This window comes from Loxodonta africana, chromosome 14 (genome assembly GCF_030014295.1).
Source record: "Loxodonta africana isolate mLoxAfr1 chromosome 14, mLoxAfr1.hap2, whole genome shotgun sequence".
NCBI lineage: Eukaryota > Metazoa > Chordata > Mammalia > Proboscidea > Elephantidae > Loxodonta > Loxodonta africana.
Genome location: NC_087355.1, coordinates 83,259,462 through 83,284,245, shown reverse-complemented (window position 1 = coordinate 83,284,245; position 24,784 = coordinate 83,259,462). Strand labels below are relative to the sequence as shown.

Below are 24,784 nucleotides of genomic sequence, written 5' to 3'. Positions count from 1 at the left end.
GTACAAGATATATTTTTTCGTTTTGATCCATGATAAAAAATGAAAATAGCTCCTTTGTTGTTCTTTTGGTAGATTAGCAGCTCTTAGTATTTGAGGGTGCAGCCTGACTGGGCGCTCTGCGTGAGGTCGCTGGCTTTGGCGTTTCCGTACTGTGCCCTGGGAGCACCTGCAGAGCGCAGGACCCTCAGGTCGAAGCCTGGGAGGCCCCACAGGGATTTTTAAGAGGGTATAAGTGCCTGTGCTCTGCTCTGGCATCTCCTGGAACAGGCTGGTTTTTAATTTTTTTAATTTTATCTTGTGGTAAAATACGTGTAACAAAAAGTTGCCGTTTTAACCATTTTTTTGGTCGTACAGTTTAGTGCCATTATTTCCATTCATCATGTGCTGCCACCAATCACGGCTACCCTAAGTTTTACATCACCCGTGACAGAAACTCCGGGACCCCTGCTGCCGTCACTCCCGTTCTCTCTCCTCCCCAGCCCCTGGTGACCACTCATCAACCCTGGTCTCTGAGCATTATTAGCCTATTCTGGATATTTCCTGTAAGTGGGATCACGCAGGATTGGTCTTTTTGTGTCTGGCTTATCTCACTCAGCAGCGTGTTTTCGAGGTTCACCCATGTTGTAGCGTGTATCAGAACGGCATTTCTCTTTACGGCTGAGCAGTATTCCACTGTATGTTTATCCATGTTGTCTATCCATTCATCTCTTGATGACACTTGGGTTGTTTCCACCTTTTGGCTAGTGTGAGTAGCGCGTCAGTAAACGTTGGTGCTCACGTTTCTGTTTGCATCCCTGCTTTCCAGTCTCTTGGGTATATACTTAGGAGTGGAATGGCTGGACCATATAGCAATTCTGTTTAACTTTTTAAGGTATCACCTAACTGTTTTCCATAGTGGTGGAACAGGCTGTTTTTAAATACACGGTTGCATTGTTAATAGCCAAGGAGAGTACACCACCAGCGCAGCTGAGGGGTTCGGCAGCCTGGTGGCTGTTGTGTGGCTGTATGGTCCTTTTCAGTGCTGACTCTGGGAAGGCCGTGCACCCTGACGACTCTGGGTTTCGGCTGGGTAAAACTGGTTCAGTTTGGCCCTGGGCTTTCCTGGCTGTGTGACCTGGGGAAGGGCAGCCTCCACACCTGGGCCTGCACCTGTGACGGGAGGGTCATGAAGGGAAGTGGAAAACTGAACGAGAGCATGTGCATGGGGCCGGTGGCCTCGGGCAAGCTGCTTACCCCTCTCAGCCTCAGTTTCCTCATCTGTACACTGGGGATCATGAAGCCTTTTTTGCTGGAATAATAAGATTGTTGTAGGACCAGCAGGAAGCACATTGAAAACCACATGGCCTCATAGAAAGAAAAAAAGCATTCCTGTAATCTCTTGTTTGGGAAGCATGTTGGGTTCCTTAGGAATAAGACATTTCTTGGAAAAAAAATAAAATATCTATTGGCAGTATTCATGAGCGAATTTCATTGATGAAGCAATGTTCTGCTTTGTTAAATTTCTGTTTCATGTGTTGTGTGGTAGGGAGAATTCTCTTAGGCCATTTCCTCACTGCTGGCTCATGGAGAAACCCTTTCTTTGAATCCAGAGAGTGGCCTTGCCCCTGTGGTCCCAGTGCCCTGCCAGGGCCTGTCTGCACCATAGCTATGTCGCCCTGGCCCATCCCCTTCCTTTCTCATTTCTTCTCTGCATTGGGAGGTTTTCTGTGAAAAGAAGGAGAAAAATGGGGTAGGGAGAGCAGGAATGGGAATCAGGAAAGATTTTGTTGTGTTTCAGGACGGGAGAAATGATGACGTGTTTGCAGGCTAATAGGAAAAAGCCAACAGAGAAGGAAAATTGATGGTCTGGATAAAGAAACATTACTGGGACCATGTCTGTGAGTTGCTGTGGGAGTGTCTTAGTCATCTAGTGCTGCTGTAACAGAAATACCACCAGTGGTATTTAACAAAGTAAAATTTATTTTCTAATGGTCTAATAGGCTAGAAGTCCAAAATCAGGGCATCAGCTCCAGGGGAAGGCTTTTTCTCTCTGTTGGCTCTGGAGGAAGGTCCTTCTCATCAGTCTTCCCCTGGACTAAGAGCTTCTCTGCCTAGGAACCCCAGGTCCAAAGGATGCACTCTGCTCCCGGTACTGCTTTCTTGGTGGCATGAGGTCCCCCTGACTCTCTGCTCACTTCTCTCTTTTATATCTCAAAAGAGATTGGCTCAAGATACAATCCAATCTTGTAGATTGGGTCCTGCCTCATTAATATAACTGCCGCCTATCCCACCTCATAAACATCATAAAAACCAAAAAAATTAAACCCTTTGCCATTGATTCCAACTCATAGTGACCCTATAGGACAGAATAGAGCTGCCCCATAGGGTTTCCAGGGAGTGCCTGGTGAATTTGAACCGTGGACCTTCAGACCTTTTGGTTAGCAGCTGCAGCACGTAACTACCATGCCACCAGGGTGTCCATTAACATGATAGAGGTTGGATTTACAGCACATAGGAAAATCACACCAGATGACAAAATGGTGGACAGTCACACAATACTGGGAATCGTGGCCTTGCCAAACTGATACACATATTTTGGGGGGATACAATTCAATCCATGACTACAGGTTAGGATTTGGTGTGCACAAGTGGTAGCATTGTCCTTTGTCCAGTGGCCTTCAGGGTGGTGGCTGTGGGAGCAGCCCCCCTCCCCCCAGGCGCAGGCAGTAAGGGGTACATTGTCTTTGGGGAATTTCACAGCAATAATAAACAAAAACAAAAAAACAAACCCGTTGCCATAGAGTTGATTCTGACTCCTAGCGACGCTTTAGGACAGAGTATAACTGCCTCATAGGGTTTCCAAGGAGTGGCTAGTGGATTCGAACTACCGACCTTTTGGTTAGCAGCCGAGCTCTTAACCACTGTGATGATAGCACCAGCTAAAAGTTGGGCTCCTTTTTATAATCTCCGTGGACTGGCAATTCTGAACTATGGCAGTGATGATACGCTCTTCCAACTGGGGTGAACCACCCTGCTGAGCCTCCCCCCCCACCCACTTGTATGCCACTGCTTTTGCCAAACCTCATATCTACTGGAGGGAGGCCGAGAGGATGGGCACAGGTGCAGGCAGCTGGCAGGTGGGGCGGAAGCTCGTGGAAGGTGTCTTCTGGCTGCTTCAGGTCAAAGAGGAAGCAGGGTCAGCAGTTGAGAGTGAGGAGGGAGTGAGGAAAGGAGAGAGGTGTGAAATATTTGTTTCTGCCCTAGGCAGAGCAAATAGCCTGGAGACCTCAGATGCAAGTGGCAGCTTGTGGAGTCCCCTCAGGCTAGGGATGGTGAATGCTGGGGCACCAGGCAGAGGGGTGGAGGTTTTCCCCAGGCCATCTGCCTGGGAGAGGGCAGGTGGCAGTTGGAGAGATGGATTGAATTAGGATGTGGCTTACTGAGTGCCTGCGGTGTTTCCAGGGCCCTGGTGGCGCAGTGGTTAAGATCTCAGGCTTCTAACCAAAAAGACTGGCAGTTCAAATCCACCAGCTGCTCCTTGAACACCCAATGGGGCAGTTCTACTCTGTCCTACAGGGTCACTGTGAGTCGTAATCAACTCGATGGCAACGGGTGCTATGTTTCTAAGGAACCTTGCTGTCCCAACGGTTAAGCACTGGTTGCTCTCTACAAGACTGGCAGTTCGAGTCCACCCAGCGCCTCTGTGAGAGAAACGCCTGGTGATCTGCTTCCGTAAAGACTACCGCCAAGCAAACGCTACAGGGCAGCTCTGTTTTGTCACATGAGGTCACTATGAGTTGGAATCGCACCCAACAACAACAACGACACTGTGTTTCGGGAGTCTCTGGGTGGTGCAAATGGTGAACGCACTTGGCTGCTAACCAAAAGGAAGTTCGAGTCCACCAGAGACACCTCAGAAGAAAGGCCTGTTGGTCCACTTCTGAAAAATCAGCGATTGAAAACCCAGTGGAGCACAGTTCTACCCTGTTGGATACAGATGGTGTCGCCATGAGTTGGAGCTGGCTTGATGGCAACTGGCTTTACATGTCTCTTACCGAGTAGGCACTTGCCCTGCATTTCCTATGGAATTCCAGCACCTGAGAGACTGTTACTACTCAAGGCTGCCTGGCTTTAGGGACTAGAGCCAAGAACTCAGCCTGGGCCTGTCTGACTTCAAAGCCATTGTCCTTTCCATTTTAACAATTCTTCTTTTTAGTGTAAATGAAGAAAAAAAAAAATCTAGGTTTTAATTGTTAATTTGCAATCCTAAATTTAACATTTTTATATGTGCCTATAATTGTTTTATCAGACTCAAAAATGAGTGTTTTTTTCCAATTACGTCTTCCTGCCTAGTATATTGGGACGGGCATAATGGACTATTAGTAAGTGTTGGTGAAAGGTGATAATGCTTTCAGTAGGAATTAGGGGCTTAACCAAGCAACAGAGTCCCATCTTTGTGTCCTCCCTTCCTGTGCGGGTCACTGAAGGTGTCTTGGCTCCTGTGCAACGCCGTTTGTTCCATTCCTCCTCGCACCGGATTTCAGAGAGTCTAGCTAGAATGTTTAATTGCTGCTAGTGCGGCTCATTCATCTGAAGGGTGGGATTTGGTGATTCACGTTCCAGGTGAATTTTCACCTTGCCGTTTGTACCTGCACTGGATTCTGGACCGTTGCGTAGGTTGAGGTAGCCGTCAGTTGCTGTTCAGTCGACTCTGACTCACGATGACCCCTGTGTCAGTACAGAACTGCGCTCCACTGGGTTTTCAGTGGCTGGTTTTTCAGAAGTAGATCTCCAGGCCTTTGTTCCAAGGTGTCTCTTGAACCTCCAACCTTTTGGTTAGCAGCTGAGCATGTTCACTGTTTGCACCACCCAGGGACTCCAGATCTGGGTAATAGGAAGGCCCATATTAGACACTATGCAGAAGGACCGGAGTTCTGAAACCATGAAGATGGACTTTTCTACAACTGGAGCCTTCGGAAGATGGAAAGGGTGCCTCGGTGGACCTGAGCTGCCCAGCAGCGGCGGTGTCTGCCAGAGCGACGCCACCTGCTGGAGGCTGCTGGTGCTTCCGAAGGAGACCCTTAGCGTTTTCCTGTAGCAGTTGGAAGTCGTCATTATTGTGGTGGGAGGTGAAATAACATGGTTTGCATTTTCTCTCTTACAGAAAACACTGCCATCTTCATGTGTAAATGTTGTAACCTCTTCTCACCGAGTCAGTCGGAACTCCTCTCCCACGTCTCTGAGAAGCACGCGGAAGAAGGGGTGAACGCGGATGAGATCATCATTCCCCTTCGACCTCTGAGCACCCCTGAGCCCACTAACCCCAGCAAAACGGGAGATGGTAAGGGGGCGGGGTGCTGGGTGGGGCGCCATGCCACGGTGCCATGTTCTCCCCATGCCTGTTGGTTACAGTGCTGATTCACTCGCACAGATTTGGTGCTAGGTTTCTGTTTGTGGACTGAGCAGAAAGTTGAGGAAAAATTCCTTCCAGGACAGGCTAGGAGAAGGACAGCGGGGCTGAGCTCCTTTAAGCTTCGGTTCTGTCCTTGGCAAATAATACCACGAAACACCAATATTTAGAGGAGCGTGGTGTCCTGGTCACGTGGTTGGCACAGCTTGTGTTTTGCACGGAGCCCGGCTGCCTGTGGTCTGCCCTGTTGGGGTTACTAGTTCACACATGGAGTGCCTGGGTCATGCAAATGGTTAAACGCCTGACTACTAAGCAAAAGGTTGGCGGTTCAAACCCGCCTAGAGGTGCCTGGGTGGTATTTGAACTAATGATCAACCACAAAACTGGGGAACTGGGGAGATTAATGAAAGAATCATTTAGGCGACTGTTATGAGTTCATAGGTTGAATCATTTCCCCCAAACTGATATATTTGAAATCCTAATCCCCAGTACCTGTGAATATGACTTTATTTGAAGATAGGATCTTTGCGGTTGTCACCAAGGTCAAATGGGGTCGGTAAGGCGAGCCCTGATCCAGTGTGTCTGATGTCCTCCTGAGGGGAGAAGAGGCCCAGAGTCAGAAACCGGGAAGGCAGCCATGTGAGGACGGGGGTGGAGACTGGAGCGATGTATCTACAAACCAAGGGACGCCGTGGAAGCCTCCGGACCACCAGAAGCTAGGAAGAGGCAAGGAAGGACCATCGCCTAGAGCCTTCAGAAAGAGCACGGCCCTGCAGACACCCTGGGTTTGGATTTTAAGCTTCCAGGACTGTGAGAGAATGCATTTCTGTTGTTTCAAGCCCCCAGTTTATGGTACTTTGTTACAGGAGCCCTGGGAAGCTAATCCAGGGACTTTCCTGTCCCATGCGTGTATTTGAATCCTTGTTCCAGAGTTACATTTATTAAGTGCCTACTATGTGCCAGGCCCGATTCTGGTACTGAAAATGCAGAGCTTTGCGTCTGGCTTCTAGGGTCTCACCGTCTTGATGGGGGAGCCAGAGCAGGTATTTTAGCACAGGATGCTGGCTCTGTGCTTACTCTGATAACAAGCTGTGCGCTGTCCGCAGGCCAGCGTGTATTCAGAATGCATCGATATGTGTGTGATTTTTATAGTCATGTATTCTAAATGTAGTAAATTCCTGCCGCAGTGTACCTACGTGTCAAAAAGCTGCATGTTAAAGAGAAAACTAAAACTACCTAAGAAACCCGAATAACGTAGGCATTTTATTGTCATTTAATGCAAAAGCATTCAACTGTGTGTGTGTATCGTAACAAATTAGGGATAACATTTCAAAGAATGGGAATTCCAGGACACTTAATTGTGCTCATGTGGAACCTGTACATAGACCAGGAGTCAGTCATTCAAACAGAACAAAGGGATACTGCATGGTTTAAAATCAGGAAAGGTGTGCATCAGGGTTGTATCCTTTCACCAAATTTATTTAATCTGTATACTGAGCAAATAATCTGAGAAACTGGACTGTATGAAGAAGAACACAGCATCAGGGTTGGAGGAAGACTCATTAACAACCTGTGTTATGCAGATAACAACCTTGCTTGCTGAAAATGAAGAGGACTTGAAGCGCTTACTGATGAAGATCAAAGACCACAGCCTTCAGTATGGATTGCACCTCAACATAAAACAAAAATCCTCACAACTAGACCAATAAACAGTGTCATGATAAACGGAGAAATGATTGAAGTTGTCAGAGATTTCATTTTACTTAGATCCACAATCAACACCCATGGGCAAGTCTGCTGCAAAAGACCTCTTTAAAGTGTTCAAAAGCAAAGATGTCACTTTGAAGACTAAGGTGTGCCTGACCTAAGCCATGACATTTTCAGTCACCTCACACATGTGAAAGCTGGACAATAAATAAAGAGGACTGAAGAAGAATTGATGCCTTTGAATTATGGTGTTGGTGGAGGATATTCAATATACCACAGATTTTCAGAAGAACAAACAATTCTGTCTTGGAAGAAGTACAGCCAGAACGCTCCTTAGAAGTGAGGATGGCGAGAGTACAAGTACTTTGGACATGTTATCGGGGGGACCAGTCCCTGGAGAAGGACATCATGCCTGGTAAAGTAGAGGGTCAGCGAAAAAGAGGAAGACCCTCAACAAGATGGACGGACAAACTGGTTGCAGCAATGGGCTCAAGCATAACAGCGATCATGAAGGTGGTGCAGGACTGGGCGGTGTTTCGTTCCGTTGTACGTGGGGCCGCTATGAGTTGAAACTGACTCTCTGACACTTAACAACAACAACAGCAATTGCCATTTAAGTGGCCATAATATGATGTTCCACAGAAGTAGATCATTACCGTGAAATAGCTACTACTTAGGAGGGCCATGTGTCCCGGTTTCCCAGGACAGTCCCAGTTTTTGTGTGTTGTTCAGTCTCAGGTTCAGTTAACGCCCTCTTTCAATCTCAGAAGTGGCTCGGCTTGGATGTTAGCTTATATGGCCTTTCTACTTGCTGAGCACTTACTAAGAGCCAGGCACTGCACCTAGTAGGTTACAGTTATTTTCTTCTTTTGTTGTCACAACAGTGCTATAAGACAAAGACAACTGTCATTTTACTTTACTCAGACACAGAGAAAATCAGCGTCTTGCCCAAGGTCAGGGACAGATCTATGATTGGAGCTCAGGTCTGAGTCCCAACCCTGGACTCTGCACCTGGCACCCATGCCTCTCCAGTAGCTGACAGATGTGTGCCATCAGCTGAGATGTGAGACTCTTCCCCTGACTCTCTTTCCCAGGGACAGAGGGAAGCAGCCCTGAGACCCACACAGGCAAGAACCCGAGTCGATGTGTGGCTCTGCCTTGGCCCCGATGTCTGACCTTTCCCTGGTTAACAGTATGCTGCTCTGGCTCTGGACTTTGGAGAATGTTTGGTACAGGAATGCAACCCAGTTTAAGGGGGACTGATCCTTTTGTCCCATGTCTGAATGCCAGGCCTCAAGGGGAGGAAACTGCAGAGCATTTGCCTTGGATATCAAAGAGAAGCTCTACATCGTCCAAAGGACCTGGGTGGTCATTATTTACTCCACAACTGTGGCAAGTGAGCCTGTTTCTGCATTTATAAAATGCTCTGCTTCAAGGAGCTGTTGTTGTGAGAATCAGGAGCCAGAGGTTCTCTAGGCAAGCCCTTTGCAAACTGGGGTGAGGAGCCCTTGTCAGTAGGACACCAGGGTGTCCACTGGTGCTCAGTTAGGATGACCCACAGCAGAGAGTGGAGAAGGAAAAGCCTCCATTAGTTGGGCACTTGCTTTGGGTGAGATGCATCCGGATGGAGAGGTGCTGCCAGAGGCTCTGGTGGGAAACTGGCTGGCTGGGTCTGTGATGCCATCGTGGTGGAGATGGGGGGATGACCTTTTAATGAGGGAATACAGTTCAACCCAGCAAGTCAACTGCAGGCTGGAGCCCTTGGGGAGAGGTCCAAAGATACTCTTACCTATAATCCTGGGAAGCTACCTCTAGCATGTTGCACTCAGTATTTCCAAGTCTGGGAATACTGTGTCAGGAAAGTATGGAGAACATTTTCTTGGTGGTCATGACCTCCATGAGGTGCATAGAAAAGGTTGTCTAGATGGTACATCTGGAAATGCTAAGACATGAGTTGAATGTTTAGTGGGTTGGTAGAAAAAGCATAGGCTTTGGAGTTAGGAAGACCAGGATAGGATACCTGGCTCTGCCTTTCACTAACTGTGTGATTCTGAGCAGCTTACTTTGCCTTCTGAGCCTTGATTCACTCGTGAGCGAGGTGTAGAAAATCACATAGAACCCCAGCAACATATGATTCATTTCAGCAAGCATATATTGAATACTGGCTTCGTGAGGTCCTTTGCTAGGTGCCGGAGAAGAGAGAGAGAGACCAGCTCCTGACATTAAGGAGCTCACAGTAGAGGCAGAGAAATAAGTATTCAGGCTACAAACCATATGTCAGTTTCAGAAATGCTACATAAAAAGTATATGAATAGCTCTTGGACAGCTATGTGACATCACAAATGGAAAGAGTCCCACGGCCACACCCCAATATTAATTGATGGTGATGTCCTTAAATACACTAGTTGCTCCTCCTTATTTGACATTACTGGTTTTAGGTGAAGCAAAGATGTCACCTTGAAGACTAAGGTGCACCTGACCCAAGCCATGGTGTTTTCAGTCACCTCATATGCATGTGAAAGCTAGACAGTGTACAAGGAAGACCAAAGAAGAATGCCTTTAAATTGTGGTGTTGGTGGAGAATATCGAATATATCACGAACTGCCAAAAGAACAAACAAATCTGTCTTGGAAGAAGTACAACCAGAATGCTCCTTAGAAGCAAGGATGGTGAGACTATGGCTCACATACTTTGGATATGTTATCAGAAGTGATCAGTCCCCAGAAAAGGACATCATGTTTGGTAGAGGGTCAGTGAAAAGGAGGAAGACCCTCCGTGAGATGGATTGACACAGTGGCAGCAACAATGGGCTCAAACATAACAATGATTGTGAGGATGGCACAGGACTGAGCAGTGTTTTGTTCTCTTGTACATAGGGTCACTACGATTTGGAGCCAACTCGAGGGCACCTAACAACAACAAGTTTCAGGTGCTGTATTTTCTTAGTTTTCACCTTATGCCACTAAAAGTAACTCAGGGAACATCTCCTAACTTCTGAATGACTTAATCCTCTGCCAGGTATATTTCTCTGAGCACCCTGGGAACGGCCAGAGGAACTTGTTAACGAAAACCTTTTCTGTCTGAAGTCTCTCCTTGTTACCAGTGTCAGGCAGATGGTCGATAAGGCAGCCTGTTCAGAAATGCCAGTCTGAATATTCCCAGGAAGGAGCCGTTGGTTATTAGTGTGGCTAGTGAATCCCGCAGTGGGATGCTTACTGCCATAGGTTGTGTTTCTGCACAGGAGGCTGGCTGCTGTCCCTCTTCAAGTAAAAATAGTTTTGTGGGGGATTTTTCTCACTCTGGTTTGCAGCGGTTCCTCCTGTGCTATGTGTCGTCTTTGTCTGTGGGGACCTAATTACTGTGCGGGACAGCTTGTTTAATCCGTCTACCTGCTGGACCTGATACTGTTCAGTAGAAGACATCTGTACACTGTAGACAAGATGAGTCTCACTTTGTACATGGACTGTGAACCTGAAGGATTCTGTGTGAATCAAAACTTTGCCATTTGAATCCTTGTTGCAGATTTACATGATCATTTCAGAAACACTGTTTCTAAGATGACATCTACTGATTTAGTCATCATTTACGCTAAAACACCAGCTTCCCTTTATTGTCTTCCGTGTGCTGGGCATTATCCTAGGTGCGGTTAGCATATTCTTTGATTTAATCCTCATCGCACCTCTGCCCCTACCTTTGAACAGGCATATTTGTCTTCACTTTTCTGATAAGCAAAGTGAGCCTTAGAGAAACATCATAACTTGCTTCAGGTAATGCAGCTAGTATGTGCTCAAAAACCCAACCTGTTGCAAGCGAGTTGGTTCTGACTCATGGTGACTCTGTGTATTACAGAAGAGAACTAAGCTCCATAGGGTTTTCTTGGCTGTAATCTTTATGGCCTCCACGTGTCTGTAAGTTTATCTTACTGTGGGGGCTTTTGTGTTGCTGCCATGCTGGAAGCTATGCCACTGGTATTCGGATACCTACAGAGTCACCCATGGTGGGCAGGTTTCAGCTGAGCTTCCAGACAAAGATAGACTAGGAAGAAGGATCTGGTGGTCTACTTCTGAAAAGAATTAGCCGGTGAAAACCTTATGAATAGCAACGGAACACTGTCTGATATAGGGCTGGAAGATGTGACCCTCAGGTTGGAAGGCACACAAAAGATGACTGGGGAGAGAGCTGCCTCCTCAAAGTAGAGTCGACCTTAATGACGTGGATGGAGTAAAGCTTTTGGGACCTTCAATTGCTGGTGTGGCATGACTTAAAATGAGAAGAAACGGCTACAACCATCCATTAATAATTGGGACATGGAATGTAGGAAGTATGAATTTAGGAAAATTGGAAAGCGTAAAAAATGAAATGGAGCATATAAACATGGATATCGTAGGCATTAGTGAGCTGAAATGGACTGGTATTGGCCATTTTGAATTGGATATTATGGCCTACTATGCCGAGAATGACAACTTGAAGAGGAATGGCATTGTGTTCATTGTCAAAAGGAACATTGCAAGATCTCCTGAAGTACAATGTTGTCAGTGATAGGATGATATTCATATGCCTAAAGGGAAGACCAGTTAATAGGACAGTTATTCAAATTTACATACCATCCACTAAGGCCAAAGATGAAGAAATTGAAGATTTTTACCAACTTTCGCAGCCTGAAATTAAACATGCAATCAGGATGTTGACAATTACTTGAGATTGGAATGCGAAAGCTGGAAACAAAGAAGGATTGGTGGTTGGAAAATATGGCCTTGATGATAGAAACGATGCCGGAGATTGCACGATAGAATTGTGCAAGACCAACAACTTCTTCATTGCAAATGCTTTTTTTTTCAACAACTTAAATGATACCTATACATGTGGATATTGCCAGATGGAAACAAATGGACTGTGTCTGTGGAAAGTGACGAAGGAAAAGTTCAATATCAGTCAGAACAAGGTCAGGGGCGACTGCAGAACAGACTATTAATTGCTCATATGCAAGTTCAAGTTAGAGTTGAAGAAAATTAGAACAAATCGACGAGAGCCAAAGTACGACCTTGAGTATATCCCACCTGAATTTAGACATGATATCAAGAATAGATTTGACACATTGAATACTAGTGACTGAAGACCAGATGAGTTGTGGAATGACATTAAGGATGTCATACCTGAAGAAAGCAAAAAGTCATTGAAAGACAGAAAAGACCAAAATGGATATCAGAAGAGACCCTGAAACTTGCTCTTGAATGCCAAGTAGCTAACACAAATGGAAGAAGTGATGAAGTAGAAGAGCTGAACAGAATATTTCAAAGGGCAGCTTGAGAAGACAAAGTATTGTAATGACATGTGCAAAAACCAGAGATAGAAAACTAGAGGGGAAGAACATGCTCGGCATTTCTGAAGATGAAAGAACTAGAGAAAAAATTCAAGCCTTGAGTTGCAATATTGAAGGATTCTATTGGAAAAATAGCAAACAATGCAGGAAGCATCAAAAAAGGATGCAAAGAATATACCAAAAAGTCACTATACCAAAAACAGTGGTCTACATTCGGTCATTAAAACAAAACAGAACAAACCCGTTGCCATTGAGTCAATTCTGACTCATAGCAACCCTATAGAGTTCCCAAGGAGCGCCTCATGGGTTCAAACTGCCGACCTTTTGGTTAGCAGCTGTAGCACTTACTACACCACCAGGGCTTCCTCAGCCATTTAAGGAGGTAGCATATGATCAGGAATGATGGTACTGAAGGAAGAAGTCCAAGTTGCACTGAAGGCATTGGCAAAAAACAAGGTTCCAGGAATTGACAGAATACCAGTTGAGATGTTTTAGCAAATGGATGCAGTGCTGGAAGTGCTCACTCATCTATGCCAAGAAATATGGAAAACAGCTACCTGGCCAACCAACTGGAAAAAATCCATATTTATGCCTACTCCAAAGGTGATTGAACCAAATGTGGAAATTGTCAAACAGTATCATTAATATCACATGCAAGTAAAATTTTGCTGAAGATCATTCAAAAGTGGCTGCAGCAGTACATTGACAGGGAACTGCCAGAAATTCTGGCTGATTTCAGAAGAGGACATGGAACCAGGGATATCATTTCTGATGTCAGATGGATCCTGGCTGAAAGCAGAGAATACCAGAAGGATGTTTACCTGTGTTTTATTGACTATGCAAAGGCATTCGACTGTGTGGATTACAACAAATTATGGATAACATTGAGAAGAATGGGAAGTCCAGAACACTTAACTGTGCTCGTGAGGAACCTGTACATAGATCAAGAGACAGTTGTTCGAATAGAACAAGAAGATACTTTTGTGGTTTAAAGTTAGGAAAGGTGTGCATCAGGGTTGTATCCTCGCCATACCTATTTAATCTGTATGCTGAGTAAAGAATCCAAGAAGCTGGACTATATGAAGAAGAACGGGGCATCAGGATTGGAGGAAGACTCATTAACTACCTGCCTTATGCAGATGACACAACCTTGCTTACTGAGAGTGAAGGGGGCTTGAAGCACTTGCTGATGAGGATCAAAGACCACAGCCTTCAGTATGGGTTATATCTCAACATAGAGAGAACAAAAATACTCACAACTGGACCAATAAGCAGCATCATGATAAACGGAGAAAAGATTGTTAAGGATTTCATTGTTCTTGGATCCATGATCAACAGCCATGGAAGCAGCAGTCAAGAAATCAAATGATGTATTGCATTGGGCAAATATGCTGCAGAAGACCTTTAAAGTGTTAAAAAGCAAAGATGTCACCTTGAAGACTAAGGTTCACCTTACCTAAGCCATGGCGTTTTCAATTGTTTCAGATGCATGGAAAATGTGGACATTGAATAAGGAAGACCAAAGAATTGACATCTTGGAATTATGGTGTTGGTGAAGAATATTGAATATACTATGGACTGCAAGAAGAACGAACAAATCTGTCTTAGAGCAAGTGCAGCCAGAATGCTCCTTAGAAGCAAGGATGGTGAGCCTACATCTCACATACTTTGGACATGTCATCAGGAGGGACCAGTCCCTGAAGAAGGAAATCATGCTTGGTAAAGTAGAGGGTCAGTGAAAAAGAGGAAGACCCTTAGTCAAATGGATTGACACAGTGGCTGCAACAGTGAGCTCAAGCATGGCAAGGATTGTGAGGATGACGCAGGCCAGGGCAGTGTTTCCTTCTGTTGTACACAGTGTCACTATGAGTTAGAACCAACTTGATGGCACCAAACAACAACAGCAATCTTTACAGAAGGAGAGCACCAGGACTCCCTTCCATGGTGCCACCGGGTGGGTGCAAACCGCTAACCTTTATAGCCAGGCGCGAACTGTTTTTGCCAGGCAAGGAGCAGTGTTAAACCTGGGCCTGGTTTTTTCCCTGTTGGATGCTGGCCCCTCCTTTCATTCTTCTTTAAATGTTGAGTGGAATTGAACTTTTTTGATTAATAATTCAATCTGTTTTCTTGTTATAGGGGAATTCTGATTCTCTATTTCTTTTAGAGTCAGTTTTGGTAATTCGTATATTTCTAGGAATTTTTCCATTTCATCTAGACTCTGCAATTAGATGGCATGCAATTGTTTATAGTATCCCCATATAATTCTTACCATTTCTGTAAGGTTGCTGAAAATTTCCCATCTTTCATTCCTGATTTTGTAATTTTTATCTTATCTCTTTTTTTCTTGGTGAGTTTAGCCAGAGGATTATCAATTTTATTGATCTTTTAAAAACATGTTCATTTTCTCTTTATTCTGTTTCATCTATTTCCATGCTAATACTTATTATTTCCATCCTTCTGCTTGCTTTGAGTTTGGTTTGGTCCTATGTTTTTAGTTTCTTAAGTTGAAAAGTTAGGCTATTAAAGAGATCTTTCTTCTTTATTTAACGCAGGTATTTACAGCTGTTTCCATAATGGGGCAGTTCTGCTCTGTCCTATAGGGTCACTATGAGTCAGAATTGACTTGAAGGCAACAGTTTTGGTTTGTTATTTTTACTTACAGCTACGAGGAGCCCTGGTGGCACAGTGGTTAAGTTCCCAGCTGCTAACGGAAAGGTCAGCCGTTTGAACCCAGCAGCCACACTGGGAGAAAGACGCAGCAGTCAGCTTCGGTGAAGACGACCTGCCCGCTGCTGTGGAGCTGCCTCTGGCTGGTAGTGACCCCACAGAGCTTCCAAGGCTGTAAGTCTCTGTGGAAGCAGACCACCACATCTTTCTCCTGCAGAGCCACTGGTGGTTTCGAACCGCGGACCTTTTGGTTAGCAGTTGATCGCTTTAACCACTGTGCTTGGAAACCCAATGGGAAGGTTCAACTCCACCCTCTAGGGTCGCTATGAGTTGGAATCAACTCGATGGCAACGGGTATACACAGTTATAAATTTTCCTCTACACAGTGCTTTAACTGCATCCTGTAAGTTTTGCTGTGTTGTATTTTCATGTTTGTTCATCTCAAAGTATTTTCTAATTTCACTTTGATCTCTCCTTTGACCCACTGGTTAGTTAGGATTGTGCCATTTCATTTCCATAATTTGTGAATTTTTCAAATTTCTTTCTGTTATTGATTTCTAATTGCATTCGGTTTTGACCAGGGAACATACTTTGTGTGACTTCAGTCATTTTGCATTTATCGAGACTTGCTCTGTGGCCTGACGTGTGGTCTGTCCTGGAGCATGTTCCATGTGCCTTGAGAAGAATACATTCTAGACAGAGTGTTGTGCAGATGTGTTAGGTCTAGTTGGTTTACAGAGTTAGTTAACTCTTCTACTTGCTTGTTGACCTATTGCCCAGATTTTATAACTGAGGAATATGTGGCTCAGAGACGCAGAGGAGTTAAAACAACTTACTCAAGATCACCTGGCTGATAAGTAGGGAGAGTGGGGTTTAGTCCTAGCTGGTCTGATGGCATGTCTCTGGGGTACTCTGGGTATAATAAAATTCTCAACGTTGAGCTGCTTTTAGAAATTACTTTCCTTTATTAAATAATTTACTTTTGACTTCTTGAACACATTTTCTCTTTTTTGTTCTGTATACTGGAAGATTAGTTGCCTGTGTGGTTTAATTTAAAAAAGTATTTTTTAAGACATTAATTAAACTCAGGCTTTTAATATGAGAAAATTTCTTCAGAAGTCCTTCATTAAGAGATCCAAGCCCCCCAACCCCCACTTTTTTTTTTCTCTTTGTGAAAGTCCATAAAATTTGAGGCTTGTAGAGTCTTAGTTTCTCTCTAATGATTTCCATTCAGGTTTAACCTTCACAATTCATTTTAAGTTGAGAGATACTTGAAATGGTTTAATTACACCTTTAACCAAGTAGTAATTGATTTCTTATTTTGGCCTCCCTTTAGAACAAGAAGGTTCCTAATTCCTCTGGTTTATTTTATAGCCTTTTAATCTTTTTTGCTCCTGAAGGAAGTGGTCTGCAGAACCTTTCATTTTCCTACTCTCGTCCGAATCAGGTGTCTGCCTGTGGCCCAGAAGAAACTGCCTAATGGACCAAGTGGAATCTTAATCTCTCTCCCTCTCTCCCTCGTACGTGCACATGCGTCTGTATGCATCTCAGCATATCAGTGTGTGATTATTTGTGTGTGTGATTGTATGTGTGTGAGTGTGAGATTGTGTTGTGACTGTGTGTGTGGTTGTATGTGTGAATGTGTGTCACAGGTGAGTTTGTATATGCCAGTGTGTGTGCACGTGTGTGCCACAGGTGAGTTTGTATGTGCGAATGTGTGTGAACGTGTGTCACCGGTGAGTTTGTGCCAGTGTGTGTGAATGCATCTGTTATGGGTGAGTTTGTATGTGTGAGTGTGTGTGAATGTGTGTGTCATGGGTGAGTTTGTATGTGTGAATGTGTGTGAATGCGTGTGTCATGGGTGAGTTTGTATGTGTGAGTGTGTGTGAATGTGTGTGTCATGGGTGAGTTTGTATGTGTGAGTGTGTGTCTCTTGGGTGAGTTTGTATGTGTGAGTGTGTGTGAATGTGTGTGTCTTGGGTGAGTCTGTGTGTGTATGTGTGAATGTGTGTGTCTTGGGTGAGTTTGTGTGTGTGTGCATGTGTGTGTCATGGGTAAGTTTGTACGTGTGAGTGTGTGTGCATGTGTGTGTCTTGGGTGAGTTTGTATGTGTGAGTGTGTGTGCATGTGTGTGTCTTGGGTGAGCTTGTATGTGTGAGTGTGTACACGTGTGTGTCTTGGGTGAGCTTTATGTGCAAGTATGTGTGAATGCTGTGTGTCATGGGTGAGTCTGTATGTGTGAGTGTGTGTGCACGTGTGTGTCTTGGGTGAGCTTGTACATGTGAGTGTGAGGGAGTGTGTGCGTTGTGTGCACACTCATTCACCCTGACGAGGCTGGAGCAATCGGAATCCTTGAGGAAAATTTCCTGGCTAGCCTCGTTCTGGCTCTTCTGCCTCCTTCTCCCTTCCGGCCTCCACGGGAACTCTTCCCTTCTCCCCTGGTTTTCCTCCCCTCTGCTGCTTTCTCTTCCTCCATATCCTTTTTTAGTAAGTGCTTATCCGGAGCCTGCCCAGGCACTGTGCTACGTGCTAAGGGCACAGTGGGGACCCAGCACTGTCCCTGCAGGCAGGGCCTGTCTAAGGAAGGTAGTGCGTAGGGCAATTAGTGTTAAATTGCTGAACGATCTCAGCTAGCAATGAAAACTGATGGCCAATAGAAACTGCTCCTTAGTGCCCTCCTAAGGGGCGCCCAGGGCACGGCCCTCCCTGCTGTGTCTTAGTTATATCTCTGTCTGCGGGTCCCCCTCCCTGGCTGTGGATGGCATTAGGCAAAGAGGCAGTTTGAGTGCAGCAGGGAAAGAGCTTCTCTAGGGTCTAGTGTTGGCTGCCAAATGGCAGTCATTAACCTAGCTTAGGTAAAAGGAGCCTTCCCAGGGGAGGTGGGTATCTAAATTTAAATCTATGTGTTGTCTCTCCAGAGCATTTACCACAAATGAAATCCCTCTGAGTGTATGCGGGGAGGTTGTACTGATTTTCAGTAACACCTGAAACCAGAGCCCTGCAACCTCCGATAGGGGCTGGGAGGGATGCTGGAGCACTCAGGTGGAGCCACAGACTCAGGTTGCAACCTTGGGGCAGCCACGTGACTGCCTGGATCTAGGTTGGCACATAAGGTGCCTTTGTGCACGTTACAAAATGGTGCCCCCTTCCTGGCCGATGATCTAGAACAGGCACCCGTCTGGGGACAGACATATGGTGTGCTGTGTCCCTTCCTCAGGCCTATGCCTCAGTGCCAGAGCTCAGGGCTTGGCTGGTGGAGTTCAGCCCTTGTATCCACCCCACTCAACCTGCCCCGAGCCCTGGTGGTACAGTGGTTAGGAGCTTCCCCCGCTAATCAAAAGACTGGTAGCTCAAATCCACCAGGCTCTCTTTGGAAATCCTGTTAGGCAGTTCTACTGTGCCCTACAGGGTCGCCATGAGTTGAAATCAACTCGACAGCAACAGGTTCAACCTGCTTCACATCTGGGGAGGCCCTGGTGATAGTTTGGGTGAGTGATAACCCCTCCAGATGTGACTTTGTCACCTGTCAAATGGAGATAAGATATTAGCCCCTTCCACAGGTTCTGTAGACAAATAGGAAACCCTGTTGGCGTCGTGGCTAAGTGCTGTGGCTGCTAACCAAAAGTTGGCAGTTCAAATCCACCAGGCACTCCTTGGAAACCCTATGGGGCAGTTCTACTCTGTCCTATGGGGTTGCTATGAGTCAGAATTGACTCGATGGCAATGGATTTGGTTTTTGGTTTTGGTAGACAAACAACGTTAATATGTGTCTTAGTGCATAGCAAGTGCTTGGTGCAGATAGAACCCCTCCGCCTTCCTTTACGCTGTTCAGTCCAGAGAGTCAGACCACAATGAGGCATGCAGCTGGGCTCCATGCTCATCATTTTTCTGCAAAACTCAGCAGAGGTCACAACTCGATATCTTCATCTCGTAATGTGGATCGAACTGACCAGATGGACTTGCTGTAAAAATACATGTCATGGCCACTGGCCAAAGCAAAGAGATCTGGGTTAAAATCCTGGCTCTGCCACTTTCTTAGTTCTGTGACCTTGGGGGCAAATCAATGATCTTCTCAAGTCTCAGTGTCCCCATCTGTGTAATGGGGATAATACTGATGCCTGCCTCACCGGTGAAAGGAGGAATTGTGTGTGAAGTGCTTAGCAGGGTGCAGGCGATGTGCGTACTTGGTAATGACTAGTTATTGCTGTTATTTCTGCAGCATTTCTGCGGGCCGCAGACAGTGGGCTTGAATGCCTTCTGCCTCCCAGGGCCTTGACTTGAGGAGAGGAGGCAACCGGTCCCCGCAGAGGGGTGTTGCCTCCTTGTAAGCCTAAAAGGCTCGCACTCCGTGGCTCATGATAAATAATTCATTGTCTCCCTTCTTGCTTCCTGGGCTTTGGAAATAAATGTCAGAAAGATTAACTGGCAGAGCCCTAAAATGTTAGGTTTTCAGAATTTCCCTAAATTCTTGCGGTGGCGTGGAAGGCTGCCTTTATCTGTGGGCTTAGCATAATTAAATTTGTTCCCCCCCCCAGTTCTATATTGGATTTCTTGATGTGTGAGATATTTTAGAATGAAGAAATCAAGGAAGAAATGAATATTGAGCCAGAGTGAATGAGAATGTGTATACATCACGTAACCGCATTAGCTGCCAGTGGGCTGGCTGGGGTACAGGTGTCTTCAGAGAGGTATTCCAAGTCAGAATATTAGCGACTGTGGCCATAGTGAGAAACAGTTGTCATTTATTGGTCACCTTCCGAGTACTGTGCTCAGCATTTTAAAGGACTGATTTTACTAATAGTGACTCTATAAAGTAGAGGCAGTTTCGTATTTATTTTTCACACTGGAAACTGAGGCTCAGGGAGGATTTTAATCCAGGTCTGTCTGACTCCAAGGCAGCTTTCTCTCCATCACACACATAGACTGTTAAGATGTCTAGAACCGACCTCTGTCATCCGCACCTGGGGAGAGGTGTCTTAGTTTCCTAAAGCCATTGCAATAGAGTCCGTTCCAACACGTGGTGATCCCACGTGTTACAGGTAGGACTGCCCCCTTAGGGTTTCTTGACGGTAATCTTTACGGAAACAGATCCCCAGGCCTTTCCTCCACAGAGCCACTGGGTGTGTTTGACCTTTAGGTTAGTGGCTGATCGCAAACTGCTTGTGCTGCCTAGGGACCTGTTCACTTCCTAAGGCTGCCTTAACAAAGTACTGCAAACTGGTGGCTTCAAACAGCAGAAACTTACCCCCTCAGGGTTCTGGAGGCTAGAATTCTGAAATCAAGGTGTTAGCTAGGCCTTGCTCCCTCTGAATCCTCTGGGGGGGACCCTTCTTTGTCTCCCTGTTTCTGGTAACCGCAGGCGTTCTTGAAGCCATCTTCATGTGACTGTTGTCCCTTTGTCGGACTCCATGTCTGACTCCTTAGAAGGACAGCAGTCAGCCTGCTCCAGCAGGACCTCATCTCAGCCGATTTACATCCGCAATAAGCCTGTTTCCAATAAGGTTCTATTCTGAGGTTCCAGGAAGGACACTTTTTTTGGGGGGGGGGAGGGGAGGATACTATCCAAGCTGGAGTTCCTGGGTGATGCAAACAGTTAACATGCTCAGCTGCTAACCGGAAGGTTGGAGGTTCCAGTCCACCCAGAGGCACCTAGGAAGAAAGGCCTGGAGACCTAATTCTGAACAATCAGCCATTGAAAACCTAGGGGAGCACAGTTGTATCTGGCACACATGGGGTTGCAATGAGTCATAATCAACTGGATGGCAACTGGTTGGTACTTACCAACCTGGTACGGGAGACAAGATGACTCAGCAGAAGGACCCTTGGGTAGGAGAAGGGAAACCTAAGTGCGTCCTAGCTCTGCCTGCCCAGCAGCTGGTTCTGCAGACGAGCGAAGTCGCTTACACTCTTGGCCCCTCCCTTTTTTTTTCCATCCAGGGAATTACATTTGCTACATCATCACTTAAGGTTTTTATGAGGATGAAATAATAGCTGGGAAAGTGCCTTGAAACATTGAGTGACAGACTTTTATAACGCTTACGTTGTCTTTTGATTGAATTTAAAAGCCTTCAATTGACTCTTTCTGTCCATCCCCAGCCTTGACCTTGGATCTCTTAAGATGATATTCTGACCAAGAGGAAGTGTCCCAAGCTAGAGACATGGAAAGAAGAGGGTCCAGGACGTAAGGTGGCTCAGCCCCTTCCGTCCTATTGTCCTGTTGGAAACTTGAGATGCAGGGCGATGCCTTATTTCCCACATGTTTCTGTTCCTCTGCTTAGGCAACAGATGGGCCTGTGTTTGTTCAGTGCTTACTCTACATATCCAGCTCTGTTCACAAGACCCCGGGAAGCCGGCACTTACAGGGCCCGCTCAGACCTCGGGGTTTATGATATAGGTTGGGGAAGAAGAAACACAGTCAGGAAACAGTGTTGGTGAGCATACACTCATACGTGGGCTTCAGACTGTGAACGTGACCCAAGATGAGGAAGTGGCTGTCCTTCTTAAATAGCTGGAGGCACCTCGTGGAGGAGGGGCTGACATTTGGACTGGACCTTAAATGTTAAGATTTGATTTGGGGTTTGGGATCTAATTGGGTTTGGGGTGTGGTCACAGGAAGGGGGGATAATACAGGTAACTAAAAATAGACAGGGGTTAACTGTGGGTATTACGGTGCCTAGAGGTCCCTGACTGGTGCAAAACATTAACACGCCTGGCTACTAGCCTGCTCAGTTTGTGGAGGTTTGAGTCCACTCAGAGGTGCCTTAGAAGAAAGGGCTGGCAATCTATTTCTGAAAAAATCAGCCATTGTAAACCCTACGAAGCACAATTCTACTCTGACATGCGTGGGGCTGCCATGAGTGAATAGACTCAACAGCAACTGGTTAGAAAATTGCACTGAGTAATTTAGGGCAAAATCCGTAGAGTTCATTGGCAGATTAAATGAAGAGTTTAGGAAGGAGGAGGAATTCAAGGTAACGCCATTAAAATTTTTTGATTTAGAGGTTACAAGGTTTTCCTTGTTCGATTCCTAGAACCTCAGCTCTTATATAAATGTGGGTAGTTGACAGTAGCAACTTGTTTGGAGTGCTTAAATTATTCCAAGTTTATTTCTGAATATTTCATTTTGAGCTAATTGGTCTTGAGGAGCTGAATTATGGACGCAGCAAAATGTAGGATTGCTTTTGTCACCGTTGTGTTAGAGGCTTTCCAGAGCTTTCAGGACCCATTTTGGGCTTCATCCTTGATACCTAGATTGCACACTGCTCGTGAGGCCAATGCACCCAGATGTGTTGCTTGCCCATGGGGTCACCATGAGTTGGAATCGATGGCAATGGGTTTGAGTTTTTGCTCTGTAGGGACCAGTCTACGTGATAAGACAATCAAGACAATAGCTCTGCCTTCAAGGAGCCCCCAGTCTGAGAAGAGTGACGCACAGGTAACGCTCGCAGATGGCAGCCAGGGCCGTGCTCACACTATGTGGAAAGCACGGGGTCTCACACACATTGGGGACTGCAGTTGCTATCACTGTGCCTGGGCATGGCCCTTGGGGAAAAGCTGTGCACCCCATGGAGCATTTGAGAGGAGTCATTTGTATCCACATGGCCAGGAAGTCGGGTTTGTCATTGGGGCTAGGCTTGGGCCATAAACTCAGGAAACTCTTACATAACATGTTTCTGCAGCTCAACTGATGTGACAGAAGGTGGGTGTTTTATAGCCTCCCCTCTAATTCTGCTTCTCTGACTATTAATTGCTGCTTCAGTAGGTTGTACAAGTACATGCTGTCGTAGAGAATAATGACAAAAAAAGCTTTAATGACTTTGAGGTTGAATGAGTTGTCTTTGCTCTGCGTATTCCGTTCTTACTGCTGACTGCCGCCCATACTCACTGGCTGACTCTCACGTAAGCACAGCTTTGGCTCTCCTCCTCCGTGAAACTCAGTGTGGGCAAGGGGACTGAAGGGTCTCCGTCCACTGGTCATTTGATCTCATCTCTCCATTTGCCTTCCTGTTGTGAGGTATTTTTACCCCTCCTCGTCTCCCCACTCCCGACACATCCTGAGTGAGATGGAAGGAAGGAATCGTGTTGGCTGCATGGTCCAGGGGAGCTCTCGTTTGAACTCTCAGTCAAGGCTGACCCTCCCTTGGTGTTGCAGCTCAGTAGAAGCTCTGCTCTGTCAAGGGCCCCTCCTTCACCTGGTGACCAGTCTCCCTGGGCCCCTGTGGACCCTGTGCCCCTGTGGACCCTGTGCCCCTGTGCACCCTGTGCTGAAGCAGACTCCTTTGTCCAGAGCCATCATTGTCATGCAGCATTTTTCCTGGACCTTCTGCTCCAGGACCCACTGCCCTCCCGCTTTGTGGCCTCCCCCCTCTGATTTCCTCAAGGCTTCATGAGTGAAGGACTTAGATGTATCCCCACAGTGGTAGCAGCCAGTACCGTGACTAATGTTTCACTGCACAGAGGCGTAGCTTCAGAGAGAGCAGGAAGGGACCTGGAAGACAGTCCAGTTCTACAGATGAACGTTGGCCCAAGATGGTGCTAGATCCCAGGACTCCTTTGTCTACATCTACCCTGACATTCAGGTTGAAAGGGGATTGTCAGCACACTGCCTCAGCCAGATCCCTGACTGATGGCGGGATGTCAGCCAGGGTGGCAAGTGCCCTCTGCTGGCCTGTCGCAGGGCTACCTCTCAAGCCACATCACCTAAGACCATGACTTAAGACCACCCGCTCACCTTCACACAACTGTACCATGCTCCCTGAGCCCCGCTCACCTGTCTTCATTATCACCTTGGTGCTGGAGCTGTCTCGTCCACCTCCCTTAAAAATGGACGCCAGTCAAGAGGAAATACAATGATTGCTCTATGTCCAGTGGTTGTGAAGTAATTTGGAGCTGCCAAACCAGCTCTGATCGTGACATTTAAAATCACTAGTTTCTTGGAAATGTGAAAAAATATTATAATTGTCCTCAATGCTGCAATTGGTGGCTTTAAATTGTAGTTATTTTTCTTCTTCACCAGGTCAGTCAGGCTATGATAGTTATGACTCCTTGAGGTAAGCTGAGAAAAAAAAAAAAAAAAAAAAAAGCTGAGTAGTGACTCATAAAGAGTATGGAAGGCCAAGCAGCCTTAGAGAACCCTTTGCAAAGAGGCTCCTAAGCTCTTTTTTGAGAACTGGATTTAAATGAAAGTGGTGGTTAACAAGGAACGTGATTTGTTAACTGGGGCTGACAGTCACAACTTAAAATCCTCCCAGCTTTGCAGAAGAAACGTGCTCAAAGGTTCTGATAAAATATTCTTTATTCAAAATATTCCAGAACTGATTATATGTTGCTATGTAGGTGGAATAGTCCCTGGGCCGCACAAACGGTTAAGCACTAGGCTGCTCATCAGAAGGTTGGAGGTTCGAACCCACCCACAGGCACCTCAGAAGGAAGGCCTGGCGATCTACTTCTGAAAGGTCACAGCCTTGACAAACCCTGTGGAGTGCAGTTCTACTCTGCACACATGGGGCCGCCATGAATTGGAATTGGCTCGACGGCAACTGGTTTGATTTTTTTTTTCTTCGTGTGGATGAAGTGTTCATAGCGCTAAAGGTATTTATTTGTTTGCAACTGTCAGTGTCTGGAATTGCTTCACGCTTTTTGTTTTTAAAGAAACGTGACACCCGAGCATATTCTCAAGCTTGGACATTTGAGCGTCAGGC

At 46.0% G+C, this 24,784-nt stretch overlaps 1 protein-coding gene across 6 annotated transcripts in view; it reads left to right on the top strand.

Annotated features, from left to right (window-relative positions):
- ZFAT (zinc finger and AT-hook domain containing) overlaps positions 1 to 24,784 on the top strand; it is a 223,437-nt gene that overhangs the window by 31,227 nt on the left and 167,426 nt on the right. For 5 of the 6 annotated variants that reach the window (XR_002785258.2, XM_023546031.2, XM_010588560.3 and 2 more), the window contains exon 2: positions 5,144 to 5,320. Coding sequence is in view for 4 of the 6 variants with exons in the window: in XM_023546031.2 (XP_023401799.2) it covers positions 5,144 to 5,320 (177 nt within the window). In the remaining 2 variants the exon portion in view is untranslated. Of the gene's footprint in view, positions 1 to 5,143; positions 5,321 to 15,131; positions 15,258 to 24,784 lie in introns of those variants that run through there. The other variant, XM_064268108.1, reaches the window with a different exon arrangement.